This window comes from Mirounga leonina, unplaced genomic scaffold (genome assembly GCF_011800145.1).
Source record: "Mirounga leonina isolate KUSES-001 unplaced genomic scaffold, KU_Mleo_1.0 Mir_114, whole genome shotgun sequence".
In the NCBI taxonomy this organism is placed as follows: Eukaryota; Metazoa; Chordata; class Mammalia; order Carnivora; family Phocidae; genus Mirounga; species Mirounga leonina.
In genome coordinates this window covers 29,476,243-29,500,925 of record NW_023270265.1, presented here as the reverse complement: position 1 = coordinate 29,500,925, position 24,683 = coordinate 29,476,243, and the positions used below count along the sequence as shown (strand labels likewise).

At 40.4% G+C, this 24,683-nt stretch overlaps 1 protein-coding gene and 1 pseudogene across 1 annotated transcript in view; both read left to right on the top strand.

Moving 5' to 3' along the window:
* CFAP43 (cilia and flagella associated protein 43) overlaps nucleotides 1-24,683 on the top strand; it is a 115,103-nt gene that overhangs the window by 73,363 nt on the left and 17,057 nt on the right. The window contains exons 20-29 of the mRNA XM_035028633.1: nucleotides 1,429-1,554; nucleotides 5,274-5,378; nucleotides 6,404-6,520; nucleotides 7,425-7,652; nucleotides 9,221-9,427; nucleotides 11,284-11,373; nucleotides 11,670-11,750; nucleotides 12,368-12,493; nucleotides 20,774-20,893; nucleotides 23,729-23,836. Coding sequence (XP_034884524.1) covers nucleotides 1,429-1,554; nucleotides 5,274-5,378; nucleotides 6,404-6,520; nucleotides 7,425-7,652; nucleotides 9,221-9,427; nucleotides 11,284-11,373; nucleotides 11,670-11,750; nucleotides 12,368-12,493; nucleotides 20,774-20,893; nucleotides 23,729-23,836 — 1,308 coding nt within the window. The remainder of the gene's footprint in view (nucleotides 1-1,428; nucleotides 1,555-5,273; nucleotides 5,379-6,403; nucleotides 6,521-7,424; nucleotides 7,653-9,220; nucleotides 9,428-11,283; nucleotides 11,374-11,669; nucleotides 11,751-12,367; nucleotides 12,494-20,773; nucleotides 20,894-23,728; nucleotides 23,837-24,683) is intronic.
* LOC117998767 lies at nucleotides 14,964-15,067 on the top strand (annotated as a pseudogene).

The window sequence follows — 24,683 nt, the reverse complement described above, 5'->3', positions numbered from 1 at the left end:
TTTAAAATTGACATGCCCCATTATAATTCCACCACACCAGTTGAACCTTTTTGGGAAGATGTCAGCAGGTATTCTGGTCTATTTTCAGTAAAATGAGAAGGGGTGGGTGGTGTTGGGAAGTGGCTTGGCCACCTATCTTGTGGCGGGGGAGATGTCCTCTAATTCCTTCTAGCCACTGGCACACTCCTTGTCATTGACCTATCTCTCCCACCCAAATATTCATTCCAGTTCCCTCCACTTGGCAGCAAACACCCATGTTACTACTGTTGGGCCCCCTGGGGAGTTTTATCAAGTGGCAATACACATACAGGCAGGTTCTGTCCACTGCCTGTTTCCGATGTAGTACCCCCAACTAATCACTCTGCCAGTTACTTCTAGGTTACCCCATGCTCCTATATCTGGTGTAGCTTCTACATTTTATTAAGTATTGTCTTGTGGGCACTTGGGGCTATGATGTATCATTCGGATCCATCTGATTTTCATTTTTCAGATGTTACAGGTTCCATGGTACTGAAGGATCCTTTTTTCCCTCTTAATTATAGTAGATTTATCTATTTATTATACACTTCTTTCCTCTTAATTTTATGGATTGAGGCAGGAAAGGATGATTGTAAACCCCATTCTCAGTCAACCATTTTGAAATCGAAGTCCTCAATTTTTCTGTTATATTTTCTGATATTTTATTGATTTGTAAGAGCTCTTTATATATTGACGATATTAATACTTTGTCATATATGTTACAATGTATATTCTTTGGCCCTGAATTTTCTGAAGTTATAAACTTTTAAAGATAATTTTTATTTTAGAAATGTTCAAATATGTATAAAAGGAAAGAGAATAATAAAATAATAAATCCAATGGCCAATATTGTTTCATCTATACCCTTACCCACTATCCCTTCTCCTGATCATTTTGAAGTAAATCCCAGATATTATATCATTTCATCCTTAATTATTTAAGTATGTACCTCTAAAAGATAATGACTCTTTTTTTTTTTTTTTTAAGTAGGCTCCACACCCAGCATGGAGCCCAACATGGGGTTCGAGCTCACAACCATGAGATCAAGACCTGGGCTGAGATCAAGGATCAGATGCTTAACTGACTGAGCCACCCAGGCACCCCAAAATAAGAACTCTTAAAACATAACCACAATACCATCAGCACACCTAAATATCAATAATTCCTTAATTTCATTGAATGAAGTGATGAATTTACAGATTTTTCTTGTTGTTTTTAGATTAATGAGTTTTTAAGGGTTAATTCTGAAAACTTAAGTGACCACAATAAGTCCATAATGCTTACTTGATAGTTACATTTAGGTAAATAAAACATCTTTTTTACTGACTGCTGTCTAAAGAGACTCAGAAAAGCATGTCTATAAAGTTTAATTCTTTACTTGTCATCATTCTTTCTTATTTGAAAATTCAGGTTCTGACTATGATGGAAGAAAATGAAACAGTAGATAATATTGCAAAATTAGACCAAAAGGAATTTGGCCTGGATCTTGAAGAACTGGAAAGACTTCACGATGAAAATGAGGAAGAAGTGGCAAAGGTATTGAAAAATCTAATTTAGGCACCTGAAAGAAATATAATGAAAGAAGTAAAAAGAAAATGGGAAGGAGAACTTTTCTAGGATAATGCAAATAAAACAAAAACCTAGTGCATATAAATACAATGAGTCCGAGAATTATTAAATTTGGGAGTTAGGGGAAAGAAGAGTGTCTAGGCCAGCCACACATCTGATGTTTTGTCTCTCCTTCATGATATTTGTTCCAACCATCTTCCACCATATGTTTGAACATTTTTAGAAATCCTCTCAGCCACCTTATGCCAACTTTGGACCTTCTGGTTTAGTGAGCTCTTTCCTTTCCTTTTCTTTCTTTCTTGTAGGCTCCACACCCAGCATGGAGCCCAACGTGTGGCTTGAACTCATGACCCTGAGATCAAGACCTGAGCTGAGATCAAGAGTTGGATGCTTAACTGACTGAGCCACCCAGGCGCCACTAGCCCTTCCTTAATTACAATTGAAATCTTTCTCCCTTTATTCACTGACTTCTCTACCCTTTGAGCATCATCTACTCAATGGTCACTCTGAAAATAGAGAAGATTAGCAATTACCATGTTCCCTTTGTGTCTTGTCTTGTCTATGCTAGCGATCCCAGGTCCTATGGCCATCATATAATGTAGTTTCAATAGCTTCATCATCATCATGCATTTTCCCTCTGGTTTCATTATATTTGAGTATGGCATCCACAAAAGAATTCCAATTATTATCTGTCCAGTTTAGAGAAAAACACAAACTGAAACCTCTAATTCTCTAGATACTAAACTTCTATTGCTATAGACTTTGCATCTCTTTGTGGTGGTCACATTATATTGTTTACTTGTATGGATTTTATTTTAGGTCAAAGTCCTAATTGTGTTTTACACAGAATGTTCTTAAGCTACCTCTTTCTCAACCTGCACAGTACATTTGATTTTTTGAGTGTGCAAGAATAAAAATGTTTTTTTCTAAGCAAGAGAAGGAAATACGGTTGGATTCAAGGACATTTAAGTGGATTATAATTGGTTCAACAACTATATCAAAACGAGGCTGATAATTTGATGCCTCTAGCAGAGAGGTTTCCAGTCATATGCTCCAGAACTCTCTCCTGTTAAGCATGTTAATTAATGACTGGAGTAAAGATATAGAAATGAGGCATATTTGTCAAATTAGTGAATGACATGAGGCTGAGAAGGAAAGGAAATATATTGGATAACAGAATCAGGACCAAGAGGACCTTAATAATACTCAAAGAGGTAAAATTCACCTCAAGGAGGAAAAATTCATCTATCCATTCATTCATTCTGCAACATTTATTGAACACCTATTACATGCCAGGCACTGTTGTCGGTGCTGGGAATACGATGACTGAGACAGATAGGTCCTGCCCACATGGAGCTAATCTGGTAGAGAAGACAGACCCTAAACAAATCTCTCTATATTGTATGATGTAAACTGAATTATGTGATGGATGTGAGGCATCTAGTTCTGTGGTCAAAGACCACTTGAAAGAGGTGACATTTCATTTGGGATTGAAAAGGAGAGGAGTTAGCTATGCAAAGAGTTAGGGGAAGAGAATGGCAGACTAAGGATGCACCATGAATGAAGGCCCTGAGGCAGAAATGGAGTATTCCAGGAACAGAAAGGCCAGAAGGGCAGTAGCACAGTGGACAGGAGAGCGCTTCATGGAATGGGTGGGAACAGAGGCCAGCTCTGAAGACCTCATACATCATGATAAAGAATTTGGCTTTTGTTACGCTCAACAGAAAACTATTAGACATGATCCCATATTCTTATTTATAACAAATAGGCACCAATTTAGGGGCTTTTTCAATGTTACTTATTTTGATGGTCACAACCGTCCAAAAAGGTAGGTTGTTGTTGTCCTGACTTGAGGAAACTAAGCATTTGGACCTAGAATCACTTGGCTAATGTCTTATAACTTGAATAAAAACCAGGAAGCACTCCCAGTCTGCCTACCAGGCTTCAGGCTTTTCCCCTTCGACCCTGGCTTCATCCAAGCCTGGAATGCCTCCTCCCATTCTGGCACCAGGTTTTCCTAGCCTGCTCAGCTTGACCACTTTGCAGGGAGTTTGGGTCGGGTGCCTACCCCCATCCTCACTCTAGTGTTGCTTCTCCCTCCAAGCTCATGTGTGACGATTCATCCCCACAAACCTCCTCCTCTGGCCTACTGACCTACAGACCACTGATAAACCCACCCTGATTACCCCCACCCCATGTCTCCGCTCCAGATGCTCCTTGCCACTTAATCAAATTCCTGCATATTCCCCCAGAAGCCTTCTTGATCTTCTGAGGCAGTCTTTGGTACAGAGAAAGTCTCCTCACATGCTTGTTTGCCCAATATTATTACTTTTTTTTAAAACTCTGGGCTTTAAAGAAATATTAGCCCCAGATTGGATGTGATAGTGAAACCAGATGGTCCAGCACAGAACAGGGTTAGCAGATGACACCATAAACCCAGGCACATTTGGGAAGAGACTACTAGTCCCTAGGAAGAGTTAGTGGTACCTACCTGTCAGGCATCCCAGTCCTAAAGGGACCAGGATATTAGTTAGCTCTGGACAGGATTTCAACCATAGGGAAAAGACCAAAGCCCAGTAATGACAACCTGGACACAGAAATAGGGACGGAGTCTGAAGGAGTTGATCAAATAGCCTCAGCAGTGGAGAGGGCAGGGCTGGGTAGGCTGGGAATCAGGCAGGTTCTGAACTGATAGGCCAAAATAGCTGTTTATTTAAGGAAAAAATAATTTAAAACTGTATTAACCATTAACTCAATGGATAAAAAAGAAATAAAATGCAAATTAAACAAAGCCTTTGATCAGACAATGAATAAAATAAACATGAATGATCGAATGAACAAATATGACATTTTCTAATCCAGGGGATATTATTCTTAACTAGTTTGCTGATAATTCTGCCAACAAAGAGAAATGCAAAAGAGGTTCTGAAGAGGATCCTAAGGACTAAAGATTGTTGGTCCTCACTTTCATATTAGGTCTTTTAGCAAACTCCATTAAAACAAGAATTCTTAATCACTTAAAGGTCAAGCAGTTGGCTTACTTAAGCAGATAAAACCAATTGAGGTAACATATGTTTCTAAATGAGAAAAGGTCAATCATATGATCCCCAAGAGTCATGGGACATTTATTTATAGTGGATATAAATAATAAGAAGAATTAAGTGACCCCAAGACAGAGGTCACAAACTGGCACTTCAAATATGCATTGACAAGAATTAAGCCAACATTTAGATATCTGGTAGTTTCATAAAAAATACACATTTTCAAACTTCTCTAACAAAACAGGAAGACCTGGCATAGTGGGTTCGCTCCCCAGCCCTGCACCAACCCGCCAGATCTGTGATAGTGTGCATTTTAGCTGTCTAGCCCACCATGGCCATGCAGCTGGCCTCACACCAACTTGGCTCATGTTTAGGACCTGTCTGCCTTTAGAGGTGTTTATGTTGATACCCTGGTCCTCAAGGAAGGGAATTCCAAGCCTCCAGACTAAACTTTAGGAAAGGTCCTTGAGACAGGAAAGTGTTTCTCCCCAAGTGCATCTCAGCACGGGACAGTTCCGTGTGGTGGGGCAAGAAGACAGCCACTAAATGTGCAGCCGTGACTGATGAGTGAATTTATAATTCAGATTATTTTTTAAGAAGCCACATATTCATGTTTATTTTTTCCCTTCATCTACGTTCTGCAAGATAAGAAAGGATGCAGAGATGCATAACCTCGCCAAGGCCTATTTGGCTGAACTTATTAAAGAAGAATGCTGGAATTCGATGGCTGTGAAAGGTCGAGCTCTTAAGGTAACAGATATAATTCCAGGTACAACACCTTAGCTGATGAGAACTTTCATTGAAAGTCTCATGGCAGAAAATTTTTTTAAATAATTTTAAGATAATGCATACGTGGAAAAACATTCAGAGCATCCTTGCCCTCCCTGTACCAAATTCCACCTAGTTGTGACACTTTCTCTTGTTATCATTCTTCCCTCTCTACTCAGTCCCTGTGTACTTCCAAGCCACCATCTCTTAAGATTTTCTTTCCTCTATGAACTACCTACATCCACTCTTCATATCTATCTCTTCCAAAAGGCCACTTCACTCACATTCCACATAGATCGAAAACTAGACATAATATTGTTCACAGTTCTACCTGTACCCTCTAAACATCTGGGTTTTTTAATGCTTTTTCATTGAGATTCCTCCCAACACAATTTCCCTCTTTGTGTAGGGTGACCAGAAGTCCCAGTTTATGCCTGTGGTCCTAGAGTTAACTATAAGAGCACCCTTCTCACTTTCAAATATGCCTCCCTCCAATTTGGATAATGAAGTATATGGCCACGCTACATATTTGTGATTGAGTATTGCTCTTAAACAGGGTTTCATTAGAGCGGCACATTTGGGGCTGGATAATTCTTTGTTGTGGGGGTTGTTCTGTGGATTGTAGGATATTTTGGCCTCTATCTACTAGGCCCCAGTAGTATCCAAAACTCCCCATTAGTGAAAATCAAATATATCTCCAGATATTGCCAAATGTCCCTGGAGGGCTGGGGAGGAGGGAGACAGGGCAAGCAAAATCACTCCTAGTTGAGAACCACTGCTCTAGAAATAAATCCCTCACAAAAGCACAGTATTTCTACCCAAAGTTTACATCATTACTAATGATGTACATTGTTTTATTTTAAAGAAAGTTTCCACTGTCAATTCCACTCACGCATGATGACCTATGAATTCGTTTTGATCAGGGATAATATCCCTCACTCCACCTCTGATACGCACAATGGTACTACAAATGAATTTATTTCATCTTGCTTTTTTTTTTTTCCAAGTGCTTTCACATGCCCTACGTGGTTGAGAACTTTCCAATGAAAGAACGCACTGAAGAAGAGTTGAAAGAATTAAAGAGAGTTTTGCAGCAAAAGAAGATTGAAACAGAATGTCTTAAAGTACAATTTTAAATATATATGTGTTATTTATATAAGTAATGTGTTTTATTTTAGGGTCTCCATACAGATTTGAGTTAGGATACAACTTAAGATAAGTTTAGATATTGTTTACATTTTCATTACTTGTTAATTTGTAGAATATATTTTAATAAATATAGGAGCTAAATCCACACAGTAAATCAAGAAGCCTATAATCCTATACAATGTTAGCTAGCCCCCAAATAAGAGGACATGCTTTCAAAAAATGAGATTTGGGGTTTTGTTCTTGTCCTGGTCAGAAGTTGTCTTCATCTACCCTACTCTTTTTATCTTCTTTTATCACGAGGGATTATATTTTTAAATAATTGACCAAAGATGAAGTAGTATCTGTTTTGGTGGAATTGTGATTTTCCTAGAGCAATTCCACCTGTTTGTTTGTTTGTTTTAAAACAGCAATCTCTATCAGACCACTAGAAAAAATTTCCCATCAATGTAGTTTTGGTCAGAACTTTGCATCCATTCTTTTTCTGAAACATAAAATGAAGGCATTCTTCAAGTCTTCTTAACCTACACTCATCAGTCTTATGTGAATAAGTTTCTTTGTAAATATTAAGAGAAGGTATATTTTTCAATGTTTAGGTACCAAGAAAGACTCATGATATTTATAAGCAGTTGTCATTCTGACAGAAATATAAATTATTACATACTGTCAAAGACAATTTTTACTCTCTTGACTTATCCACACTTTATCAGTTTCCAAAGCTTAAATCTCTTCTGAATCGGGATCTATCCATCACTTTGAATTCAGTTGTTGACAAGACAATGTAACATCTAAAATGACTGAAATATTTAAGCTGTCACAAAATTGCCCTTTAGAGAATTCTTATTCTTGCATAACTTTCGTGTCACCTTTTTCTATATTAAGCTACGGAAGGAAATTATAGAGGTTCAGTCTACAATTACCTTGGTTAAGAAGCATCATGAAGAGGAGGATGAAGAAGAAGAAGAAGAAGTGGCGGTAAAAAATTCCAACTTGCCCAATTACCTGCTTGGCAGTCTGAGTACTGATTTTGGTGTACAAGCCCCTTTGTTGTCAAGCCAATTGGAACTTCATTCCAGAGAGGAGAAAATAAACCAAATTATATTACTGAAAGTAGGTGAATTTTTTCTTTATCCTCTAAAATCTCTAAAACTCCCCATGAGGCATCTTGCAAAGGCTCAAATTGAAATCTAATGCTAACCAAATGATGTCTTTAAGGTACATAGAGAAATATCCAGATGGCTAGTGTGTCCATGTTCTTCAAACAGAACTTGTGTACAAGAGTTGCTTTCATCTCTTTGGACTGGGTTCTATGATAACAGGTTTTCTGAAGAATACCTACCCTAGCTGACACCACAAACAAACTCTTCTTCTACTTAGATTTTCAGTAAGCTCAAAGATAAGAGAGATCCTTGAATGCCATCTTCTAGGTAACTCAGATGTCTGTTAGATCAAGATATGATTGCTTATCTATCCCCTTAACCTGGGGAAATACAATTTCCTCTCTAAGACTTCCATAACTTCTCTTCTGGGACTCAGGAATAAGGTGCAATATCCCACACACTCTAAGCTCCTACTCCTTACTCTCCACTGAACAAGTCAGTCTCAGAACACATCTGTATATGCCTACCAAAAGTTTTTGAAATTTCAGTGACAGACTGCACCAATGTGAATGCTTCAAAATTTAATGTTGGCCGTTCCTTTTCCTGAAAGTCCTCCCACCATATCTGCCATTTGAGTTCCAGCCTCCTACCATGATACTCTGCTCTCTCTTCCTATTTTTTTCTTTTCTTCTCCTCCTCCAACCCCTGAAATTCCTGTGCATTTATATCCAAAACTGTTTAGTTATCTCTTTTGTTGCTCAGCTTTTGCTGACCCATGCCCTCAGTGTCTCGCCTTTCTGCTGTCTTATTAAGGCATTGTCCTACAAGGTTAGTTTCAGCCCAAGAGAAATTCTGGTGTCATCTGTTAAGATCATCTTTCTACCTGCTTTAATGGTTTCATCTTCAGTAGGATAGATATACAGACTGAACTCTGACGGTAAAATAAGGCTACTTTAGTTGACCATCATTCCACTCACCAGCACAGGTGGGAACAATCCAATCAGACCCACGGCCACCTGGACAACTGGCTGATCCAGCTAGCCAACTTAGGTCCCCGTCCTACCTGAGAATGACCTGACCATATTGTGTGTGGTTGTGCTTTTCTGGAAATTCTCCAAACAACCTCTATAGGCCATCCTTTCCTTACCACATCTCCCCCAAACAAGGCTTCAAAGGAAAGACATTTCCCAATTTAAAGATCACATATCACTTTTTAAGTATTTTATTATGGATTTTTTTAGGACATATACAAAAATTGAGAGAATAGCCCAAAGAGTCTCCAAGTATCCATCATCTACTTCAGCATTTATCAACATACCTGCATACTGAGTTACGGTTTCCATTTCAGGAAGTAGATTGTGATATAACAGTTATGCTATTGCCTTAATCCTACCCATGATAGGATGCCACTGTGGATTACTGAACCAAGAAATGACTTAATATAAACTGTATTTTAGAAAGATTAACTTCCTGATAATTTATAAAGTGATTTTGGAAGGAAAGTAAAACCGTGAGACCATGTTACTAGTAATGATCTATAACATGTGATGTGTTCTCAGTATTACATTGATATTTCAGGATGTCATTTACAAGGTAAAAACTGCTTTCAACAATGAGTTTGATGCTGCATATAAACAAAAAGAGTTTGAGGTTGCACGTGTGAAGGAAAGAAATGTAAGAATTAAAGAAATTATTTTAGATTTGGACTTGGAAGAAGTGGTCTGGCAACCAGAATTTGATGATTGTGAGAAGCCAGAGAGAACCCTCGTTGTGGAAAACAAAGAGGTACTGGCTAGCTGTGTTATCCCGTCCCTTTTCTCTCAGGACATTTTCCCACATTCTTACTTATTCATCTCCCTGTGTGCAGTGCAGTACTGGAAGTGACTGTATCAGGTGGTATTCTTGGTCACAAGAAACAAAAATAGTTGACATTGCCTCAGCAATGATGAGAATTTCTTTTGGAATCCTATGGAATCTAGGGAAGATTTGGATGTCAAGCCTAGAAGGAAGCAGGGACCAAAGACTGAAATCTCATGGGGAGTCAAGAAGTCCACTTTCTTAATCTCTTAGCTCACCTCTGTCTGCATTTCACCTTCCTCTAGCAGTTTCTACTTTATTTCTCCTCACTCAAGCAGACAGCTGGTCCAAACTAGAACCACTTAGTCCTAATTCCACATTTGACTAGAAAGAGTTTCATTGACCCAGCTTGGGTCCAGTGCCTGTATCAAAGAAGTTGGGATCACATTGTGAAAGAGAGCCTGATGAAGTTCCAGTAATTATCTGGGTCACTAAGGCAGGATGGATCCCAGAGAAAGGGGGCTCAGTGGTCAGCCTTTTTTTTTTTTTTTTAAGAGAGAGTGTGAGGCAAAGGGGTGGGGGGCCGTGCAGAGGGAGAGGGAGAGGGAGAGAGAGAATCTTAAGCAGGCTCCACGACCAGTCCAGGGACCAACATAGGGCTCGATCTCACCACCCTGAGATCATGACCAGAGCAGAAATCAAGAGTCGGATGCTTAACCGACTGAACCACCCAGGCACCCCACTGGTTAGCCTTCTTAAAGGGTGTTTGGCCAGAGGTGGTTACAAGTAAATGCCTAAAGAAAATAATTAAAATATAACCAAATTTAAAATACTAAAAAAAAAAAAAAAAAAAAATCCTTGCTCATATGAAACCAGCTTGATTGCTTTGGGATAAAAAGTAATAGTGTTACTTAGAAATAACAGCAAACACTTATATAGTCCCTATTAAAAGCCAGGTACTGTTCTAAGTGCCCTAGATAGATGGAAACTAATTTATCATTATAAGACCTTACAAGGTAGGTACTAATATTACCTCTATTTTACAGATAAGGGAAGTAAGGCACAGAGAGGTTAAGTAGCTTGACCACCGTTAGAAAGCTAGTAAGTGACAGATTTGGGGTCTGAACGCAAACCCTTATCCTTCAGAGTACATCTTCATCTCTACAGTCTAGTTTAAGGAAATTATTTCTTCCAGAACCGGTCTCCTGCCATGTAACCTAAGTCTCTGGAGCACTGTGATAGCAAGGACCTCTCTCTGCGGCTCTCACCAAGATCCTGCTGGGGGCAGTCTTTGTATGTGCATAATTAACCTCACCACACTTGCTTCTTCTCTAATCCCTTCTACATCAGGAGAGTGATCTTGTTACAAGCCAAACTTATTATGTCTTTCCCTTGCTTAAAACCCTGCAGTGACTGCTCATTTCACCTCAGATAACAAGCCCCTTTGTGACTGCCTACCTTGCTCTGGGCCAGCCACACTCTCGTTCCCACAATTCCTTGAATGCTCCAAGCTATTGACCTCGCAGGATCCCCATCCTACAGGATTTGGCTTAGATGACATTCCTTTGAACCCCTTTCCTGTCCCTCTAGTCTAAATCAGATCCCTGTTATAATCTCTTTAGTGATGGAGAAGAGCTTTGAGAGCTAATAGAGAAGTAACGATCAATTTTCCCAACGCTCTCATTCTAGATCTCATCTTTGTCCCAAGATAGGAAATTGATTGTGAAATCTGGATGGTTCCTTTATCCTCTCGATACCTTCTAACCTTCTCCCTGCTGTGTGAAAGGAAGGTTTGGTTTAAATTGTGTAAGAAGAACAGCATTAAACTACATTTTCTCTTTCAGATTACAGCTCAGAAAATGCTTAATCCATGGCTGAAAGCCAAAGCAGAATTGACCGCAAACCGTGAAATGGAGCGATGGCTTCTGACACGGGTATGCAGTTTTGCTCAAACGTACCTAAGACCCTCTTTCCTTTAGGTATATTTGTTCCTAATTTGATTGAATTGTCTTGTACTTTACTCCACTATAGAAACACATCACGGCATTTGTCATGGTCAGAGATCCCTGGAATCTCAGGGGCCTCCTTCTCCTCTTCCCTTCATGCCACTCGCCACCCTCCCCCATTCTAAATGCAGTCATTCTAACATTGGGTGGGAGGCTGCCTCTGGTTCTACCAGAGGGCCAGGTCTCTGTCTTAGCTACCCTCCCTGACCCTGGCTCTTTTCCAGGGCCCCGACACAAGGCACCGAGCCCTGATGGACATGATGGGAGGAGTTCTGGAAGTCAAGAAGGAAGATATTTTGAGAATGGTGAGATTTCTGGACATTCTATGGAAGATGGAATGGGGTAGAGAGAGCTACTCAAATTTGATTGTTTTTGTCTATATTGACCCGAATTTTAGAAATTCTACAGCAACAAATATACAACCTCCCAGTACCTCATAAATATACCACATTAGGCAAATAAGAAATTTGAAACTGCGGACTTGCCTCCCTATCTTACATAAAGCAAACAAAAGAACAAAACAAGCAAACTGGTTTTGGTCTGGATAGAAAGCAATGATAATGTTGCATCTGTAATTCTCTGGATATAACATGAAACATTCCCTTTGATACGTGCCTTAGGTGTCCCTGGAGCCCAGGTGTAGTTCTAACTATGAAGATATCAACATACATCTCTGACCCTGTCACCTAAGAGTTTCTATATGTCCCAAATTGCCCACTCTCGCTTATGTTCACAGAAAAGCAGTTGTAACTTTTTTCATGTACTTTCTTCAAAGTGTCAGGCCATTGTCTTGCCAATGTGAAGACCTATATCCCTTGAAAGGGCTTTTTTTTTTTTTTAACTGTAATGATAACTCTGACCTTTTACTGTACTGCTATATTTATGTTTGAGCCACGGTATATGCTTTCCTTTTTATCTTCAGGTGATTCCTCAACCTGCTTTCATGGTAAAACCTGATGCTCTATGGTCTGAAGAGGAGAGGAAACAAGTCAAAGACTATGAGAAGAAAGTCAAAGAGTTAAATGAAGAAAGAGATAAGTATAGAAAGGTCAGAAGAGCAAAGAATTAATATACCCTACCATGGTTTTGTTCCAGTATGTTTTCAAATTAAGTGTTCTTTATTCCCTCAGTGTTGTTAGTAGCTTAAGGATACTGTTTCAGCTTAAATTCTCAAGAGAATTTGGGGAAGTGGGTAGAGATAAGTTTGAAGAGTTAACACAATTTAAAACAAAAAGAGTGTGTTGCAATTTTTTTTTAAGTTCTTGTTGATTTCAACATTTCCCAGATCGTTACAGTTCATTTGGTCCTCCATTCTTCAAATGTTTAATGAACATCTATGAGAGTATGTTCTAGGCACTGCTCTGTATCTTCCACATCTGTTTGAGTTCAGTCATAACTCTTGCTTGATTTCCTCTCAATCTCAAGAAAAGGACCTGACAGAAGAATGACACAATCAGCAGCACATACTTTACAGCTGTAACTTGAGATATTTGCAAAGCAGTTCTCCCACTGATACCTCCTTGCATCTCAAAGAAACATTCCCACATTAAAATTGCTTACAGTTCACAGACCTGTGCCCCTGAAACAAATAATACATTATATGTTAATTTAAAAAAAAGAAAAAAGAAAAATGCTTACAAATATAATAGAGATATAAAAACGGATGGTGTACAACCAAATAAAAAGTATCTATTCCAGGGGCGCCTGGGTGGCTCAGTCGGTTAAGTGGCTACCTTCAGCTCAGGTCATGATCTTGGGATCCTGGGATCGAGCCCCATGTCCGGCTCCCTGCTCGGCAGAGAGCCTGCTTCTCCCTCTCCCTCTGCCTGCCACTCTGCCTACTTGTGCTCTCTACCTATCTGTCGAATAAATAAATAAAATCTTAAAAAAAAAGCATTCCGCTATGAAGAAGGTAAAATCATGGCATTATTTGAGGCAGGGCAGTTTGTCAGCTTTATAGTGGCTGTATCTCATGAGCAACTTCTTTAGATCTATTGATAACCTGTTCCCATTTTTATTCACTGCAGTCCTCTAACAGTGCCCTCACATTTCATCCTAAGATAGTATTTCCCAAAAAGCCAAAATGAGCAGTCTTGAATGCAGTGAAAATTTCAAGCAGTTAAGGAGTATAGATGCCTAAGGTGGTAGCATTTATTCCATGATCTCATATTGTGAAATAGTCTGCTGCTGACACTCTCACCTCCCTGCTCCTTGGTCAAATTCAGTGGGTAAAAGCCAGCCATGGCTAAAGCCAGTACTCAGCCTTCTCTGCACCTGCACCACGCATCACGATGTGGGTAAAGAAAAAAATACTAACTGATTTCCCTCCAATGACCTTAATCTTTACTGGGTCTTCAGAGCTGTTTGGTGATGCTATTCCATTTCCCCACCCCTAGCTGACTCCATACCACCTGAGGGATCTTGTCAAGAATATTTGACTTGATTCTATCATTTTGAGGAAATGGAAGGATCCTGAGATTTCTAACAAGCAGCCTGGTGGTGTGGCTTGCTGCTGGTCAGAGGAGAACACTTTAAGTAGCAAGATCCTCGAGAAACATGTCCCACATTCTCCTCTGTCTCCAAACTTCCAACACCTGACCCCCTTGGCTCACTCACCTCATATTCTATTTCACTGGGAGGGGAGAAGCAACTAGAAGAGATTTTCCTTACTCTTCTACTCCCACATCTACCTCCCACCTGCACAGAATCCATAGACTCTCCCTTTCTGTTTCTTAGGGATGAAATGACCTTGCACCTGCCCAAGCCTGGTCCTCCACTTGTGCACCTGATCCCATCCCATCTTACCATTCGGGCAATTTGCCCCTTTTTCCTCCATCAATTTTTCCCTCCAGCATAGACATATGTTGTAATCTTATACATTGGATACATCTCTCATTGTATAGAAAAGAGAATGAGAAAGAAAAAGAGACTCCCTTGAAGAGGATTCTGGAATTCTTTCTACTATCCTTATGACTTTTGAGTTAGTCTGAATTTATTTCAAAGTAAGTTAAAAGGGAAAAAAAAGTCCCTGGACCCAACTTTCCTCTCAATCCACTGCCCAGTATCTCCTCAGAAAACCCCTGGAAAAATCTGTCTTCACTGTCTCCAATTTCTCTTTTCTCAGTCTATTGGAAAAACCTTTATATTATGGAAAATGTCAAACATATAAAAACGTAGAGAGAATAGTATAATGACCCCCTCATCCAGCTTCAACAATTATCCAAGTCATGGCAAATCTTATGTCATTGTATATCTCTGCCAATTTTCCCAATATGAGATTATTTTTTTGCCAATTTTTATTTTAGAATTATTCAAATGTACAGATATGTTGCGTGAGAAGTACAATCTATGTACCATATACCTATGTCGTAGTGCATCCATATTCTGTAAATCTAGTATACCTACACCATATACCTTAACCCACCAGCTTTTAATATTGCCACATTTTTTTGCATTTTGTATTTTTCTCCTGACTTGTATGTATATAACATATATATATGACATCAAAACTCCATATTATTACCTCCAATTCCAGTTTTGGCTAAGATCAAGTGTAGTGTCTGTTCTTATCAGTTTAATATCTGATATGTCATTTATCCAATTCCAATTCAACATACCCTAAGGTTCTTCTCCCTTTCCCTAATTTAGCATGTAGATCTCCTTTCTCAGTGCAAGCTCTAGTTCCCCAAATATATTTATTCATTTGCTCAGTCCTACAATATACGTATAATGTCTCTACCAAAAGCAAAACTTCTTGGTAGGTTTTAAGATTTCCTTGCACCTCTTTTTGTTCTCAGGATATATCTCATGGAGGGCAGACCACCTGCACATTATATTCAGAATTTATTTGGACTAATCCTTTTTTCCCCTTCTGTGCGGATAACATTATCAACTTGATATGAAGTTCTTCATGCAGCGCTGTTCTTATTTCAGGGGGAAGAGACCACCAGTGCGTCTTCTGATTTCATGATTTTCTTTTGTTTCTGCAGGACCCTTAATCTTCACTTCTTCCTTTCTTCTTTCCTTTCACCCAAGTCTCCAAGAGGCCCCTCCCTCTTCCACACTGCCTCACTCTCCCCAGAAGCAGCACTGCCTGAGACTGCACCTCCAGTCCCTTCGTTATGATTTTCCAGGAGCTTCTTTTTGGGCACCACAACAACTCCCACCCTACTCCAAACACCAGCTTCTCTTACCCGATTTATGGCATTAGTTTCTCTGCCCTCCTGGTCCCCTGATCTGTACCCCTCCCATTTTACCTCCCACCACTCTCCCGGAAACTCCTTGGTGTTCCTCAAAGATACCCAGCACACTCTTGACGCCAGGACCCACAGCTCATTCTTGCCATGGGCCCTTGACATGCTGTGGCTGTTACCTGGGGTACTCTTACCCCATTTAGCCATACGGCTTGCTGCCTCACCTCTTTTGGATCTCTACTCAGTTGTCATCTCATCTTCCTACATAGCAGGGCAAACTCCCTCCCCACCAGCCCCGCTCTACTCCACCACCACCCCCACCCCCACCCCGGCTTTGTTGTTCTCCAGAGTGCTCATCCCCACCTGGCCTACATCATCCGTACTTGTTTACACGTTACCTGAATCCTCTACTAGAATGTAACATGAGGGAAGAGAATTGGTCTGTTTTGTTCATTACTATATTCCAAATTTTGAGAACTGTGCTTGACGCATAATAAGCACTCAGTAAATATTTCCTGAATGAATAGATAAATTTATTTACAGCTATTATGTGCCAGGCACTCTCCTAGGGCCTGGTGATTTGCAGATGAAAGGCTACCACCTTCACCCTTAAGAACCTAGTCTGGTCCAGATGTTGGCGGGGATGCGGAGAAAGGGGAACCCTCCTACACTGTTGGTGGGAATGCAAGCTGGTGCAGCCACTCTGGAAAACTGTATGGAGATTCCTCAAAAAGTTGAAAATAGAGCTACCATATGATCCAGCCATTGCACTACTGGGTATTTACCCCAAAGATACAAAAGTAGGGATCCGAAGGGGTACGTGCACCCCGATGTTTATAGCAGCAATGTCCACAATAGCCAAACTGTGGAAAGAGCCAGGATGTCCATCGACAGATGAATGGATAAAGAAGATGTGGTATATATATACAATGGAATATTATGCAGCCATCAAAAGGAATGAGATCTTGCCATTTGCAACGACGTGGATGGAACTGGAGGGTATTATGTTGAGTGAAATAAGTCAAAAAGAGAAAAACATGTATCATATGATCTCACTGATATGAGGAATTCTTAATCGCAGGAATCAAACTGAGGGTTGTTGGAGTGGGGGGTGGGGTGGGAGGGATGGGGTGACTGGGTGATAGACACTGGGGAGGGTATGCGCTCTGGTAAGCGCTGTGAATTGTGCAAGACTGTTGAATCTCAGATCTGTACCTCTGAAACAAATAATGCAATATATGTTAAGAAAAAAAAAAGAAGAAGAAGAAGAAGAAGGTAGCGGGAGGGGAAGAATGAAGCGGGGGAAATCGGAGGGGTAGACGAACCATGAGAGACGATGGACTCTGAAAAACAAACAGGGTTCTAGAGGGGAGGGGGGTGGGAGGATGGGTTAGCCTGGTGGTGGGTATTGAGGAGGGCACATTCTGCATGGAGCACTGGGTGTTGTGCACAAACAATGAATCATGGAACACTTCATCTAAAACTAATGATGTAATGTATGGGGATTAACATAAGAATAAAAAAAATAGAAAAATAAAATAGAAAAAAAAAAAAAAAGAGAGCCTAGTCTGGTCAACTACAGCAATACCTTCTTAAATTGCAGGCCATGTTTTTGTCCAGGGCTGGGAGAAATTCTTGGTCTGATGGATTCTGCATTGTTCATCCTTACCCTCCTATTTAGTCTCCCACCTTTCATCTCCCCTGCTTCTCATTTTGCAGCATCTGATACAGTTTTGGTTAAAATTAGATTTTCCCAGGAATGTTTGAGGAAAAGTGACACCCAATTCTTTAACAAATATTCCTTTGATTCTCACTCTGGCTGGTCACTGTGTCGGGTCCCAAGAGACACTTGCTGAATAGACAGACACAGCTCTGGCCCCTCCCGGTGTTCACTGCCTTGGGGGGTGGGCAGTTACACATTAACTGAACATTCACAGAATAGTTATTTAACTGCAGTGTGATGAATCAGGATGGACAAGTTCAGGTGCCACCTATGACAGTAAACACAGAGGCACTGATGTAGATTGAGGCCACTGGTATTCACTAGGTCCCCTTTTCAGGCTGGCGTGCCCATCCCCTTACGTCTGTGCATGTTGCAGCTAAAGGCTCATACCTGAGACCTCTGGTGCCTTGGCTTATCAAGGGGGCATCCTTGTTATAGCATACAAGGCTATATCACTGCCCCTATCCAGAAAAGCCTATGACTGACTGATGAGATGGGGATACAAAAGTCCCGCCCAGTTGGCCCAAATTGGGACAGCTCAGCAGAGCCTCTCTATTACCCTTGTACCCCTGGGAATCAGGCGAAGGCTGGGCCACCTAAGAGCACATTGTTGCTCAGCTCCTGCCCCTTCCCTGCCTGCTTCCCTTCCCCATTTTACAGGTGTCTCTGAAAAAGCACTCCCTCCAAAAATTGCATACACTGGAATCCTGTTCCAGGCTTTGCTTCTAAGACTCAAGGTAGTGGCTAAGACAGGACCCAAGGTAGGCTTACTTGAGAAAGTGGCTTTTATGCTCAAGTTGGAAGAATGAGCAAAATGACAGGTTGAAGAGCAAGGAATGGAGATCAGACAGATGGAAAAGCGCATGAGAAGGGCCTGCAGTGAGAAGAATGTGGGACATTTGAAGTACAGAGCAAAAGGCTGTTCTAACACTAAAAGAGTTCCTTTCAGACTGGAGAGAAGGGTGGGCTTCAGACCCTTGGACAATCTGGTCCCAGCAGGCTGAGCCTTTGGTCATTTGCCATGTGATGGTGCTTCCATTGTCCAGGAACACATGGCTTTGATACACAACTACTGGGCCCACAGTCCATGGGATTTTTTCCATTTCTATGAGATTGTGTCATAAACTATGGCAAGCAAACTGACCCTGAAGTGTGCTTTTCCTGTATTTGTTCTATTTTAGTATTTCGTCATTGCTTAATTAGCTTTATTTGGGTGGTGTTTCTCCTTGTGTCAAGTGCCTCTACATTTTGCTAAACTCTCTCCATCACCTTCCTAGAATTAGTCTCTCTCTTCATTAAACCAGCATAGACAGAACTTGGCTTTTTCTTTAACTTAAGAGAGAGAGAGAGAGCACACACGCATGCATGCACGCACTCCTGTGCAAGAGGGGTGGGGGAGGGGCAAAGGGAAAAGGAGAGAGAGAATCTTAAGCAGGCTCCAAAGCCAGCACGGAGCCTGATGCAGGGCTGTCTCATGCCCTGAGATCATGACCTGAGCCAAAATCAAGAGCTGGACACTTTAATGATGTACAGATGTTGTCTAATTGGACAAAACAATAAAAATAAATAAATAGAAATAAATTTTTTTAAAAAGGAGCTGGACACTTAACCAACTGAGCCACCCAGGTACCCCAGAACTTAGCTTTTTAAAGTAAATTTAAAATAATAATTCTATCATTACCATCACCATAATAATTTATTCAAGTAAGGATTATCAATGGGTGCTAAAACTGGTGGATAAAAGTTTGATGAGGAACAAGATTTTTACATGGTTTCTAAGTATCTTCCCACAAATTAATTACAAATGGAAAAACAGTAACTGTACAATAGAGAAACTGGCAGACACTACTTAACCAAGTGATCACAGTTAACATCATCAATGATGAAACAAACCCACATCATGTCTCCTCATATGGTACACTGAGAAGGGTACAACATGATTCATGTGGTGTTCCTGTTAGTAACGTACCACCTGGTTTAAGCATGAGAAAACATCAGACAGAGCTAAACTCAGTGACAGTCTACAAAATGACTCACCTGTATTTGAGGGTCTGCAGCTTGTTCTCAAATGATCAAGAAAAAGATAGTGCTAGGGAGAGAGAAAGAGAAGAGATTGAGCAAGTGATAAATCAAATGGGGCAGAATATTAGCAATTGATTAATACGATAAAAAGTATATGGGAATTCTGGGGTGCCTGGGTGGCTCCATCATTAAGCGTCTGCCTTCGGCTCAGGTCGTGATCCCAGGGTCCTGGGATCGAGCCCCGCATCGGGCTCCCTGCCCCATGGGAAGCCTGCTCCTCCCTCCCCCACTCCCCTTGCTGTGTTCCCTCTCTCGCTGTGTCTCTCTTTGTCAAATAAATAAATAAAATCTTTAAAAAAAAAAAAAAGTATATGGGAATTCTTTGTACTACTATTCTTATAACTTTTCTGTAAATTTAAAGTTAAATCAAAGTCTTAAAGTTACAAAAACTTTTAAAGATAAAAATTATTTGTAATAGTATGTCTAGGATTGATCTGCTGACATTTCTTTAAAAATAAAAATTTATAGGGGCTCCGGCTCAGTCAGTTAAACATGCGACTCTTGGTTTCGGCTCAGGTCATGATCTCATAGGTTGTGAGATTGAGCCCCGCATCAGGCCCTGTGAACAGCAAGGGGTCTGCTTGAAATTCTCTCCCTCTGCCTTTCCCCACTCATGTGCATGGTTGTGTGCACGCACCTCTCTCTCTCAAATGAATCTTTTAAAAAATAAATATAAATTCATAGCTTTCTACTTACCTACTGTGTGTTTAGCTCTAAGTCCTTGTAGAATTTTAAAAAGTAGGGGGAGAGAAGGTAGGTGGGACTTTTTCCCCCTCATGTAGATGTTTTGGAGAGACAACAAATACAGAAAACAAAAGAAAGTATAACTATATATGTTATATCTCCATCTGTCTATATCTGTATTTCTATCTACCTCTATATCTATATACTCAGTCTTTATTTCCTTAAAATCTAAAAAATTCCATGAAGATATATCATGGCTTTTAAAAAAAAATCAAGATCTTTTAGGACCAGATTGTATACCTGGAAATTTCTGTCTTACAGAGAGAGGGTCAGAATTTCCCAGAAAGATTTGCTGAGATTTGTTTTACTAGGCCTATCTCTGCCTGCACCATTAGCCATGATCAGTTATTTCCTCTTTTTTCCCCAGTGTAATCTTTTTAAAGCAAAAATCTCAGACTCACAATATATTAAACAGATCCAGGTGGAACATCTCTGGTTGAAGAGGGTGGAGGGCCCAGGACACTTCACAAGGCCTGTCCTCCCCCTGCACCCCCCCCACCCCCCCCCTTGCAGCACAATGTGAACACCCCTTCCTTGCAGCATTTGATGTTCCTAGATGTTAACTTTGTTATCGACTTCCTTCCAGTCATTAGAAGCAGAAATGAAGAAACTTCAAAACTCCATTCAAGAAAGCACACAGAATTTTGATGAACATTTGAAAAGACTCTTTGAAAGGAGAGTGAAGGCAGAGATGGTTGTCAACCAGGTAAGTAGAAGCTTTACTTAAAAGGCCTTTTCTTTTTAAGGAGCCTCGGGGGCCTCTCTTTGTTCTTAGAAAAAAGACCAACACCCTTTCTGGCACCATGGTCCTGCTTGTCCTGGCCTGATTCCTGCTCCAGCCTCACCTCCGCCACCCTCCCCCTCACTGCCATGCTTCCTCCTGTGGTGCCTTGAGCTCACCTCGGTGCCCCTTCCTCCCAGCTCTGCCTCCTGGCCCCTATCTACTCAGCTACATATGTCAGGTTCCAGCTTACAAGCCAGTTCCTCAGACTAGGCTAGAGCCTCCTAGTATATGCTCTGTTCTTTTACTTTCTCAAACTTATTGCAACTGAATTTTAATTTATATGAAATTACTTTTTAATGCTCCCAAAACTATAAGTCTGTCTGATTCATCCCTGTATCTCCAGAAACTAGCAAAGGGCCGGGCTCATACTATGTGTTAAATGAATGAATAATCCACTTGCCCCAAAAGATCCGATGAAAAATCTGGCTTAATTTGACTCAGCAGTAAGAATATAAATGACGTGTACAGTAACTAGAAACAAGAAGACCAAGCAGTGGGGTGCCTGGGTGGCTCAGTTGGTTAAGCAACTGCCTTCGGCTCAGGTCATGATCCTGGAGTCCCTGGATCGAGTCCCGCATCGGGCTCCCTGCTCAGCAGGGAGTCTGCTTCTCCCTCTGACCCTCCTCCCTCTCATGCTCTCTGTCTCTCATTCTCTCTCTCTCAAATAAATAAATAAAATCTTTAAAAAAAAAAAAAAAAAGAAATACAAAATCTCAAAAATTTATATGTATCTTCCAAAGCAAGCGAGGTCAGCCAAAAAAGATGAGAGAAGATAAGGGAACCTCTAGGAGGTTGTCTCTATCCTCGGGGTCCCAACAGGAATGGTACACTGAAAGTGTTACATTTAAGAGGTTTAATGCAAGGACTCTTTACGGAGGTATAGTCAGGGTTAAGGGGAAACAGCGAGGAATGGTGAAAAACTAAGAGATTAGAAGTAGCAGGAAGGCAGTAACATCACTAGAGCTAAAGAGGCAAAGGAAGGGAGCTGCTACCAGGACCCAGCAAGACCTGTAGCCTTGAGAGAGAGACTGCTCTTTGGGAGTCTTGGCCATAGACAGAACATAACCACTGGCCCAGGAGGGAGGGAGTGTGTGTATGGTAGTTGGGTGGGGGGACACTGGGAATAAATGCCCCAGCACTAGTCATAAGAGCCGCATTAATCATAATGCCCAAAAAGTGGAAACAATCCAAATGTCCAACAACTACATATGGATAAATAAAATATGGTTTATCCATATAATGGAATATTATTTGGCAATAGAAAGTTCTAATACATTGTACAACATGGATGAACCTTGACTTGTATGAAATTAATGAATTGTATGAAATATATCTTAATAAAGCTGTTATTTTAAAAAGATAAGCTCAGAACATCTTTTCATATAAGATAATGAGGAAACTGTCAAAGACTACCAGGTAATATCCAAAGGACTCAGGGGCCAAATTTAAAAGCTCCCCTAAAGGGAATAATTTAAGATTCAACAATGATAATCATTGCAATTAACTGAAACCCACCAAAGTTGTTTAAATTTGTGAATTTGTGATATTTTAAAAAGAAAAATGCCTATTGTTCACCTTCAAAGAATAACAACCAATTCGTTATGTAGAAACTGATAAAGAGAAAGCATTGAGTATTGATTCCACCTTCCTATATGAACTGTACCACTAGGTAACTACATTGCAGATAAGGAGAAGCATCTGTTTATAAAAGAATTTTCATTAATAAGTGAAAAAGGAACGATAGAAATAGACTATCACCATCTTGCAACTCCCCATAGATTAACGGGTTGGGGCATGGAGTGTCTACCATTACTAACATCACAAAAATGCAGATATCCTAATATTATGTGTGTCCTGATCAAAGAACATAGTATCACCTACGGTATTGCCAGAAGGATCAAACGTGTCTGATAAGGCCTCTGATCAGCTGCCAGTTTTCAGGAAGTACATGACATGAAGGATACTGATGAACTCGCTGTAAGTATGCAGATAGCAAAACCCAGGCCAGGTAAAACTATAAGAAAATGTGAAGAAAGGAAAGGGGTGGAAGGGAAACTGTGGATTATAAGAGATTTTTAAAAGGTGACAATTTTTTTAAATGGACAGGTGATGCTATAGTGCCTAGAGAGATACAACTGGGTGATAAAACCATAAAGAAACACAAGAGAGTGATTACTCTGGATGTCAGGAAAGTAGTTATTACCAGGGTTGAGATTGTGAAGGGGACACATGGAAGGGGCTTCTGGGATGGGAAAGTTCTATTTCCTGAACCATGTGGTGATCCCAAGTGTGTTTTACCTTTATAACAACTCATTAAACTATACATGGTCTTGTGTATTTTTCTCTATATATGTTTTATCTTACAGTGAAAAGATGAAAAGGGGGGCACCTGGGTGGCTCAGATGGTTAAGCGTCTGCCTTCGGCTCAGGTCATGATCTCAGGGTCCTGGGATCGAGTCCCATGTTGGGCTCCCTGATCAGCAGGGAGCCTGCTTCTCCCTCTTCCTCTGCCTTTCCCCCTGCTCATGCTCTCTCTCTCTTTCTCTCTCTGTCTCAAATGAATAAATAAAAAATTATTTTTAAAAAAAAGAAAAAGAAAAGATGAAAAGGTAAAATAACTGAGTAGTTAGCACCACAGTCTATATTCCCTTTCTCTTATTTGTATGTCATAAACCTGCTTGATGAGTGTCAAGTCTATGACCCTTTCTCAAATAGATGTAGTGATCATTTCCCCAACCTTTTTAAATATTTCTACAGGAGGAATTGAAAATAAATAATCTTGTCTTTTCTCTACTGTTGGATGAAGAAATAAGCTCCAGAGAAGCATTCTTAAACAACTACCTTACAAGGAAGCAGGAGGAGAAAGTAAGGATGATATCTGATATCTTGAGTAAAAGGATTTTCTGACAGACATGCTCCTTGTTTAACAAGCTCTCAGGGGCATCTGGGTGGCTCAGTCGGTTAAGGATCTGCCTTCAGCTCAGGTCATGATCCCGGGGTCCTGGGATCGAGCCCCGTGTCAAGCCTCACATCGGGCCAAGCTCAGCACAGGGTCTGCTTGCCCCTCTCCCTTCCCCCCTCCCCCTGCTCATGCTCTCTCTCTCTCTCCTTTCACATTCCTCTCAGTTGTGTGTGTTCCTTGGCTCCCCGTCAGGGACTTGGCTCCAGGGTCAGGTTGAAAGCACCCGCTCTTATCTGTTAATGAAGTTATGGGATTCTGCATCTGCAATCATTTAGTCAAAAGAACCGTGTGACTTTCATATGACATACAGTTTATAAAATGAGACAATATAGCTTCATGGTTGAAAGGACCCACTTTTAACCACTGACTGGCTGTGACACTGTGGGACCTTGGACAAGACGTATAACTAGCCCTTCTCTGGGAATATTGTTCTCTCTGGATCATTTGGAACCCTAGATATTACTAAACATGTAAGTAATGTGGTAGCTTATAGAATGAAAACCTGTCATATCTGGAAAACTCTAATAAATAGTGTGAATAGATATGTTTCATTAAAGACACAATGAATGCAAAATGCTTGTCACAGAATAATTTTCAAAAGATGTCAGCTTTTATTAGTAGTATTAATAACATTTATGAATGAATGATTTAATATCATATATATATCATATATATGACATATGAACTTAGCTTTTGCTGAAAGTCCATTAAATAGCATATGCAAACACCTTCTGAATGCAGCCCTACTCA